Source organism: Calidris pugnax, unplaced genomic scaffold (assembly GCF_001431845.1).
Source record: "Calidris pugnax isolate Ruff unplaced genomic scaffold, ASM143184v1 scaffold486, whole genome shotgun sequence".
NCBI classification, from domain to species: Eukaryota; Metazoa; Chordata; class Aves; order Charadriiformes; family Scolopacidae; genus Calidris; species Calidris pugnax.
Genome location: NW_015091332.1, coordinates 220,984 through 231,333, shown reverse-complemented (window position 1 = coordinate 231,333; position 10,350 = coordinate 220,984). Strand labels below are relative to the sequence as shown.

Below are 10,350 nucleotides of genomic sequence, written 5' to 3'. Positions count from 1 at the left end.
GGTTGGAAGGGACCTTCAAGATCATCTTGTCCAACCGTCAACCTGACTGACAAAAATAGACACCCACACAACAAACAAGGAGCATCATCACTAAACCAGACCTCCCAGCACTACATCAACCCGTCTTTTGAACACCTCCAGGGATGGGGCCTCAACCCCCTCCCTGGGCAGCCCATTCCAATGCCTGAGAACCCTTTCAGGGAAAAAATTTTTCCTAATATCCAGCCTGAACCTCCCCTGGTGCAACTTGAGGCCATTTCCTCTTGTCCTGTCGCCTGTGACTTGAGAAAAGAGACCGACCCCCATCTCTCTACACCCTCCTTTCAGGTAGTTCCTCTTTACTCAGTGTGCTCAGAAAGGCACTGTCTTGGCAGAAATAAAGTTAAGAGGAAAGGGGGAATGAACTGCAAAAAAGAGAACAATTTGGGAGAGTCTGTTATGCTGGAGATGATATTATCCAGAGTCACTGCTGATGAACGGAGATGCTCCATCCCACCACAAACCCCTCCGAGCTCCAACATACCCACAGAACGTTGGCTTTGCAGCTGCCACTAAAAGACCTGAGCCCAAAATAACAGCAGCCCAGCCCCAAAGAGTAAAGACTAATTAGGTATTTCAGAGAGGTTCACATGTAGAAGCCAGGGATGGGCATGATCTGGTAAGTTCAGGTTTATTTGTGTTTGGAACAGATCCTCCTCTTCATCCCCTGCTTACTCCTAAAACACATGCTGATACACCCACAGGACACCCCAGCTCTGTCAAATTACCTCTGAGAAAAGCATCCTGGTGGACCAAAGAGTTTATCAAGATTTGCTTCCGTCCTACACGGATTGCTTTAGTCAGCAATAAAAGCAGGGACAGGAATTTGGAGAACTGGCATCAGCAGTTTGCTGGTTTTTACCGCCGCGCAATCCTGGTTATTTTCTAGCTCCTTGGAAACATGGCATAAAAAAAGCAGCAAAGATTCACAGATTTCTTCCCCTCTCCCGGCGACAAGAGCTGGGTATTAGCTCACTGTCAATCACCAGCATCACTTTGTTTGTGCTATTATAGCAGACAGAATAATTATTCTATCAGCCAGAGCTCTTTTAAGACAATCATCTACAAGATCGGCCTGGGGGGGGGAAAAAAATGATGAAGTCCTTATTGCTCCTGTAACTAGGAAGTGCTTTTTGCAAGTAGAGCTCCCCTTAGGAGTCCAGAGACAGCTCCGTAGGGAGAATTCAGAAGGAAAAAGTGAAATCCTGCCACGGCCAGATCCAAAACTCACAGCTTTCGGGGCTATTGGCACTCTCATGTCAGCAGCTGCTGCTCTTTGAGCCACTAAGAGGGGGCAGGCTGCCTCCAGCTTAGCATCCTCCTTCCAGTTGCTAAACAAAAGAAATCAAGCTATTTTTCAAGTGACAGAGCGTTGTTACTCCCAGCACACACTGAGTATCTCTCTGTCCCTCAGAGGGCTGACTCTCTCCAAAAAAAAAAAACCAAACAAACCCCTAAGACTGAATGCCAGAACCAGCAGGCGAGTTACAAGTGTTTACAAGAGCTTTTTTGCTAGATGGCCATTAGCATTTCCTAAATAAAAAGTAAACTTCCTCAGTGGACACAAAGTCAACCCTTTTTTGGGGGAATAAAAACCAAATCCATCCCGAGAGCCGCAGCACTGGGAGGCTTTTATCACCATTCACAGGACTGGGAATGCAGGCGACGGGGAACCCTAAGCTGTCAATCCCCTGCCCGTTGTGTGACACCACAGCTTTTCTTCCCAAACAAATCCAGAATTCCAGAGGGGAGACTAATCACCCAACAGTAGCTAATGAGGCTAGCGAGAGACCCTGCAGCTCCAGAGGGGAGTCATTTACCACCCTCCCCGGAAAGCCTTGCCAAGAATGAAGCAAGAAAACAGCAGTTTGGGTTTGTTTGGTTTTTTTTTTTCTTCACCGGGCTGCAGTGAAAATGAAACGTGATTTCATTTTCATCCCCCCCACACCCCCAAATTTACTTACTGCTGCTCGCTGCTTATCACACATCGAGAGTTTTCCTCCCAGGAGCAGTACTGCTAGAATTAGCTCGAAATTAGCATTAGCCACACTTCTCAAATTGGCAGCCAACAGCAGGGTTAGCTTTTGTTTCAGTCTAGACCCAGAGGCCCCGTCTCCTCGCAAACAAACCATCCGGAAGATGAATTGACAAGTAGCAAATTTTTAAAAAATGAGTAGTAAAGAAAAGAAAAAAAATTAAATAACACACCAAAATGAAGAAATGCTTCTTCAAAAGGCACACGGGCAATCAGTGGAGCTTCTCCTCACACTGAAAGCACGTGGAGATTTCAAAAGCAGTAGGTTAAATTAAGCAGAAGCAACAAAAAAAATAAAAAAACACCCCAAAAAAAAAAAAGCCTCATCAGAAGCTATTAATGCTGAACTATCACTTCTGCTTCAGGAAGCCTTAAAATTGTGAAAGACAAAGCACTCGGTGGGGAAAGTCTCATGGCTTGTTTACTCTCTTCTTTCATTTTTCCCTAAGTATCCTTGAACACACAATAGGGAGCTGGACAATTTCTGCTGTCACCCAGTAGGGTTTGGTCTCATCCAAGAGCAGAAGAGATCCATGGTATGATGGATGACACAAATGGCAAACTCTGACATCGTGGTACAGCAGAATCATTAAAGAAAAAAAAAAAAGGACTTAAAAAAGCAGCAAATCCCTACAAATGAATCAGCTTCCTCCTGTGAAGGGTTTCACCCCCCAGTTGGGAGTTTCTGGGCAGAGAAAGAATGACAGATCAAGGACCCAATGATACTTCTGCTCCGTGGCCAGACAACCAGGGTATCAGCTATTTAGTGTCTTTCTACAAAAAAGAAAAAGATCTGAAGTTTGATTTTATTCTGATGGGGAATTATTTATTCTCATTCTGGACTGGAATCCCAGGAAATGTTCCTGAAATGTTCCAGGAACGCAGCTCCAAACCACAACTAGGCTAAAGTAAGGGGAATTCACACCAAAATACAGCATCAAGGACAGGTGCTGCACTTCCCAGCATGTCTGTGCCCAGAAATAAAAAGATCCCTTAGAGTAAAACCTGTCAGAGTATAGAACTAGCTCCTGGGGCTTGGCAAAAATAAACTAAAGCGAAATAAAATACTACTGAACATGAAATGAAACCCATTCTATCAGAAATTCAGGCTGGCAGGAGAACATCTGCCCAGCAGCTGGTGCTTCATGCTGAGCTACTTTCTCCTCATCATCCACTTGACAAACACTTTGCTTCGAGCATCCGCCTAAAACTTTTCCTTTCCTTTTATAATTAAAGAGTGAGGTAAAGCAAAGGAGAGAAAGACATTCTTTACACACACAAACACACACACACACACACGTGTTTGTCCCCTCCACAGGAGCAGTGGGAGGGGATCATCCCCTCGAGCATCCGCCTAAAACTTTTCCTTTCCTTTTATAATTAAAGAGTGAGGTAAAGCAAAGGAGAGAAAGACATTCTTTACACACAAACACACACACACACACACACACGTGTTTGTCCCCTCCACAGCAGCAGTGGGAGGGGAGCATCCTGCATAAAAAGCCTTTTGTACACCCAACGTTTGCAATCATGGATGGGAAGAGCCAGAAGTGTCTCTTTTTACACCGATGACATTTAAAGTTCCGCAAAACCACGCGGAAATATACAACTACCACCCAAAGAGTATCAGAAACACATGAAAACTCCTGCCTTTTAGCAAGACAGCACAAATTAGGACGTGCTACTGTGACCCAGAACCCTGAGACCATCCCTCCCCCTCTCAAGAGCCAGCGATCGGGTCCAGGCAGGTTTGTGGTGCTGCTGAAGTCCAAAAGCAAGGAGTCAAACAGCTCCTGTTCAGTTTCAATTCTCTTTATCCAAACATCACTTTGGTCACCTACCACAAAAAACACTTACCTTGTTGCCCTGAGTCTCTTTTATCTTGGAAATATTGCAAATAAAGGTTGGATGCAGAAACAAGGCACTGACCCAATTTTTGTATCAACGAAAGCCCTCCCTTGTACCAGGCCACGCTGATAAACACCCCATGGGGGAAAACCATCCTACACGAGGGCAAGCGTTGGGTGCTGCACCTGGGGAGGAACAACCCCCTGCACCAGGACAGGGTGGGGGTGACCTGCTGGAGAGCAGCTCTGAGGAGAAAGACCTGGGAGTCCTGGTGGACAACAGGATGCCCATGAGCCAGCAATGGGCCCTCGTGGCCAAGAAGGCCGATGGCATCCTGGGGGGCATCAAGAAGAGTGTGAGCAGAAGGTGGAGGAGGGGGGGCCCCATCTGGAGGACTGGGTCCAGTTCTGGGCTCCCCAGTTCAAGCAGGACAGGGAACTGCTGGAGAGGGGACAGCAGAGGCTGCAAAGATGATGAGAGGCCTGGAGCATCTCTCTGATGAGGAAAGGCTGAGGGTCTTTTTAGTCTGGAGAAGACTAAGGGGGGATCAATGCTTTTAAATACTTAAAAGGAGGGTGTTAGGAGGATGGGGCCAGGCTTTTTTCAGTGGTGCCCAGGGACAGGACAAGAGGAAATGGGCACAAACTTGAACATAAGAAGTTCCACCTAAACATGAGGAGGAACTTCTTTCCTGTGAGGGTGGCAGAGCCCTGGAAGAGGCTGCCCAGAGAGGTGGTGGAGTCTCCTTCTCTGGAGACATTCAAACCCCTCCTGGACACGTTCCTGTGGGACCTGCTCTGGGTGGCCCTGCTTTGGCAGGGGGTTGGAGGAGATGATCTCCAGAGGTCCCTTCCAACCCCACAGCATTCTGTGATGCTGTGATCCAACATGTGCATCCCAGGAAAGCAGCCAAGTGTGTGCCCTTATGGGTAAGGGCCGTGGCATACCCGTGCAGAATTCTTTGTTAGCATTTTGGGGTACCACAATCCTTCTGTAGACTATGGGCTCCGACTCCAAGATGTTCTCATCGTGCCGGTAACGAGCTGGTTTCTCATTGGGGGTGCCCCGGGACCGAGTGCCGCTCCTCCGCTCGTACGTTTCAATCTCTTCGAACACGGCCGCTTTGTCAAAAAGGGCCAGGTTCCCCTCAAAATCAAAATCCGTGTCGGGGATTTCATCGATGTCGTCCCCAAAACACTCATCATCTTTGCTCTTCATCTGCCCGTTTTTCAAGCCGCTCTTTTTCGGAGTCACTTGGTTGGGGTGACGGCTGCTGGATGACCCTAGACAAAAATAAAAAAAGGAGGTTGAAAGCGTGTCATAAATGGGGAAAAAAAAAATAAGAATAATAAAAAAAGGCATTTTCTCACACATTTTCCCTGGAAATTTTATAAGAGAGATGAACTCATGCTTGCAATCCACTGACTCAAGGGATACTCGCTGCAGATCTCAGTTTTGGCATACTCACAGTCATGTAAACTAAAAAAAAATACAACTCGAGCATCAGGAGAGACTTTCCATTGGCGAGGTTAGAAAAACAAGCTTGACCCCAGCAGCAAAATAAGTGTTTCTTCACATTTCATTTCATTCAAGGTAGCATCACATTATCACATTATCACTAAGATAATAAGCTAACCATGATCTAAGACAATCTTCCTCCTGTACTGAGCTCATGTTGATACAGGCATGTGGCCCAAGACCGTCTTTGGAATTTCCCTAAATTTCAGAGACTAATGTAGGTGTTTTCTTCCGTAACGGGCTGGTCACCTATTAATGATCTTTAAGGGAACCCTGAATATAAAGCATTTCTTTTTCTTGCACTTGTTATCAATAGGTACGCATTTCTGTACCGATATGAAGTTCTTTCCCTTATTTTTATTGCACTATTCTACTTATTCACTGGCTTGCACATATAAATACACTTCTTCCCAATCACAAGTAATTGTGGAAATTGAATTTCTCCAGAGTGGAACAATCAAAGCCTCCTCATTCCCAATGTATGGCTGGAGATCAAGGACTGATACAAAACCATATACAATCACAAGGTCAACATATCCCTCTACTTGCTTTTTTCTTACATTATTATTCAGGTCACCTGTACAAACACACGTCCTGACAACATTCATCTGTTTGTTATACTCATTGTTAAATTACTAGAAAACATTTCAGGCCAATTCCAGCAATTCCAGGTATTCCCTACAGCATCCAACAGATGGAGTAAGAGTTATCACACCAAAACTGCTGGTTCATTAAATATCTCTCAGAGTTTAAGACATCACCTTTGCGAGCAATTTATGCAAATGAGTTTATTGACAGAATCCGTTTGATAACATAGAAACAACTTACCACGATGACGTGTGCTCCTTATATACCTCCTCCCTAAATGAAAAAGCAGGTTTTTTCCCCTCTTTACACATTAGACAGAAGACAGGAAGAATTTCCAGTCATCTAAAAATGTTTAGAAAACATCCCAAAAGGTTTTGCTTCCCTTGAAGTTACTTGTCACCTTCAGAAGTGGCAAATCCCTCCTTCTCCCTACCTGGAAAGGCTAATTTGTAAGCTGGGGTCAGGCTGCCTAACAAACCCGAGCTCTAACTTCCCACATTTCCCACTTGTGAAATCCTCCTCCTTCTCCTAGAAAGCCAAGCACCCTCCCCCTGAAGTTTCTTCATTCACTTCAGAATCAGGACAGGAACTGGCACGTTTTAGACCAACCCGTTGATTTCGACCGAGTTAATAAACACAACTCATCCCTCTCTCCCTCTCTCTCCAGCAAAGTTATTCAGTAGCTCAATTACACAACTTAAATTGCAGCCGTTAACTCCACGACACCCTTATGATGACCTGAAGCCTTTATAGAAAGCTCTATAAAACCAGAGCAGAGCAGAGAGGGTTTTCCTGGAAGACACAAGGCAGATTGCCTGGAGTTCTCAGGGCTTCGCAAGGACTTTGTCAGCTCTGGCAATGGCAAATTCACAGAATCACAGAATCTTAGTGGTTGGAAGGGACCTCTGAGATCATCGAGTCCAACCACAAAAAAACCAAAAAAACCCACAAAAAAACCAAAAAAACCCCAAACAAATACAAAACACCCCACACCAAACGCCCACCAAAAACACCGCACCCACCAACTAAACCCCACACTCAACACCTCACCATAAACCAATAACCTTGGGCACTAGAGCATGCCCTGAAGAGCCATGTCTATACGTTTCTTAAATCCCTCCAGGGATGGTGACTCCACCACCTCCCTGGGCAGGCTGTTCCAGGGCCTGACCACTCTCTCAGTAAAGTAGTTCTTTCTAATATCTAATCTAAATCTCCCCTGCCCCAACTTGAGACCATTTCCTCTGGTCTTGTCGTTCGTCCTTTGGGAGAAGAGGCCAACACCTGCCTCTCTACAACCTCCTTTCAGGTAGTTGTAGAGGGCAATGAGGTCTCCCCTCAGCCTCCTCTTCTCCAAACTAAACATGCCCAGTTCCCTCAGCCTCTCCTCATAGGACTTGTTCTCCAGGCCCCTCACCAGCTTCATTCACATTCGTTTGTGTGTTCGATAATTAGCTCAGTCTAACACTGTGTCTAACTTAGGCCATGCTGAAAGCTGGCTCACTAAGGATATGTATTTGGGTTTTATTCTCAGTGAAGAATGCATTGTCTCAGCAAGGACTTCCCCCCATATTTCAGACTGTGTGTCACTTGTTTTTTCTAGACAACCGTTTAAGTGACTAATTGACAGCTTTCCCTTGTTCTCCAGGCCCCTCACCAGCTTCATTCACATTCGTTTGTGTGTTCGATAATTAGCTCAGTCTAACACTGTGTCTAACTTAGGCCATATAGAAAGCTCTATAAAACCAGAGCAGAGCACAGAGGGTTTTCCTGGAAGACACAAGGCAGGTTTGCCTGGAGTTCTCAGGGCTTTGCAAGGACTTTCTCAGCTCTGGTAAATTCATTTATATTCATTTGTGTGTTCGATAATTAGCTCATCTAACACTGTGTCTAACTTAGGCCACGCTGAAAGCTGGCTCACTAAGGATATGTATTTGGGTTTTATTCTCAGTGAAGAATGCATTGTCTCAGCAAGGACTTCCCCCCATATTTTAGATCGTGTGTCACTTGTTTTTTCTAGACACCCGTTTAAGTGACTAATTGACAGCCTTCCCAGCCCCCACAGCGAGGGAGCTCTTTGAAACACTCAGCAGCTCCTACTCCGGTGTCTTAAGAATTAAAGAAAACAGACCTGAACACACTAAAACACTCCCAAAGCTGCTGCAGCTCCAATCTCTGAGTGGGCTGTAATTCACAAGTCTGGCAACAGCAAAAAGCGCACAAGAAGTCAGAGACTGGCATTTCCCACCTTGAAACAGCAGGGTAAGAGCCCAAATCTTCAAGGTTTTGTGGAATCATCATGCAAAACCTCCCCAAAATTACTCCTAACGAGAGCAGTTTGTTATTCTGGTGGGGTTTTTGTTTTAAAAGTGAGCTTGAGTGCTCTAGTTACACCAGTTTCAAACCAGTTTTGCCCGAGCATCCCTTGCAAGCGCCGAAAAGATGGAGAGAATCAACTTCCCCCAGCTTTATCACCTGGGCCAACAAAAGATGTTGGCTTTTCCCTTTCTTCCCCAAAACCATTACAGCTACAGCAATGCTATGTTAATTAAAACATCTTAAAGGGCACCTACAAAGTTAGACAGCTCATCATTTCAGTCTCTGGCAGCACCACAGCCACCCTGTGTATCAGGTTTACTCGAATCCACCGACCGCAGCCACAAAGCCACTCACCTCTTCAAAACAGCAGCAGCGGCGCAACGTGAAATAGTTCTATTTTGCATGTACCAAAGCAACTGAAAGTGGCCATAAAGAGCTGTGTGGTCAGCGTCACCACACTTTGACAATACCCTCTATTTATAGCCTCTCTATTTCTAATATTTTCAAATCGCTCCGAACTAGAGCAGGGAGTTCATTCTCCGACGCAGTGATTTTCAGAGAATGATACGGGGTTGGAAGGGACCTCTGGAAATCATCTCCTCCAACCCTCTGCCAAAGCAGGGCCACCCAGAGCAGGTCCTACAGGAACGTGTCCAGGTGGGGTTTGAATGTCTCCAGAGAAGGAGACTCCACCACCTCCCTGGGCAGCCTCTTCCAGGGCTCTGACACCCTCACAGGAAAGAAGTTTCTCCTCATCTTGAGGTGGAACTTCTGATGTTCAAGTTTGTGCCCATTTCCTCTTGTCCTGCCCCTGGGCACCACTGAAAAAAAAGCCTGGCCCCATCCTCCTGACACCCACCCTTTAAGTATTTATAGACATTGATCAGATCCCCCCTCAGCCTTCTCTTCTCCAGACTAAAAAGTCCCAAGTCCCTCAGCTTCTCCTCCCAAGAGAGATGCTCCAGGCCCCTCATCATCTCTGTAACCTCTGCTGTCCCCTCTCCAGCAGTTCCCAATCCTGCTTGAACTGGGGAGCCCAGAACTGGACCCAGCTTTCGAGCTGCTGGAGACATCAAGGAGTTTTTATGAAGTGGGTGAGAACCAACTACTGGTTGGCAACTTTTGCCAAGAAGCCAGGAAAGGGCAGCTGGTAGAATTCCAGAATTGCTGTTGATAAAACATGATATAAGAGAAAAAAGGCCAGGCTTTCCACCAAGGAGAATTCCAGTGTACAAGCTACGACCAGTCATTTATACACATAGTTTTGTGAGGCAGCAGTTCCCAATCCTGCTTGAACTGGGGAGCCCAGAACTGGACCCAGCTTTCGAGCTGCTGGAGACATCAAGGAGTTTTTATGAAGTGGGTGAGAACCAACTACTGGTTGGCAACTTTTGCCAAGAAGCCAGGAAAGGGCAGCTGGTAGAATTCCAGAATTGCTGTTGATAAAACATGATATAAGAGAGAAAAAAGGCCAGGCTTTCCACCAAGGAGAATTCCAGTGTACAAGCTACAACCAGACATTTATACACATAGTTTCATGAGAAAGGGAAAGCTTTTTACTAACACACAACTTTCCTTCTCTGCCCTAGGGGGAATCCCAACCAAAGGTGATGTATAAACCACTCCAAAGTTGGACACAGCTTGGGATGGAGCCGGCAACTGCCACCACTGACAAGGGAACTGCATCCAATGGCTGGACAAGAAATGAAACCCCAGACCAAGGCAACAGGCTGAGCTCTCCAAGCCTTCCCAAACTCCAGGTGGAAGCAACAGAATCATAGAATCATAGAATTGCCCAGGCCAGAAGGGACCTCCAAAGGCCATCTAGTCCCACCTCCCCGCAGTCAGCAGGGACACCTCCAACTAGACCAGGTTGCCCAGGGCCTCATCGAGCCTCACCTTGAATATCTCCAGGGATGGGGCCTCAACCACCTCCCTGGGCACCCTGTTCCAGTGCTCCACCACCCTCACAGTGAAGAACCCTCTCCTCATCTCCAGTCTAA

At 46.2% G+C, this 10,350-nt stretch overlaps 1 protein-coding gene across 3 annotated transcripts in view; it reads right to left on the bottom strand.

Moving 5' to 3' along the window:
* EDC3 (enhancer of mRNA decapping 3) overlaps positions 1 to 10,350 on the bottom strand; it is a 58,785-nt gene that overhangs the window by 19,987 nt on the left and 28,448 nt on the right. For all 3 annotated transcript variants that reach the window (XM_014960975.1, XM_014960974.1, XM_014960976.1), the window contains exon 4: positions 4,870 to 5,205. In XM_014960975.1, coding sequence (XP_014816461.1) covers positions 4,870 to 5,205 — 336 coding nt within the window. The remainder of the gene's footprint in view (positions 1 to 4,869; positions 5,206 to 10,350) is intronic.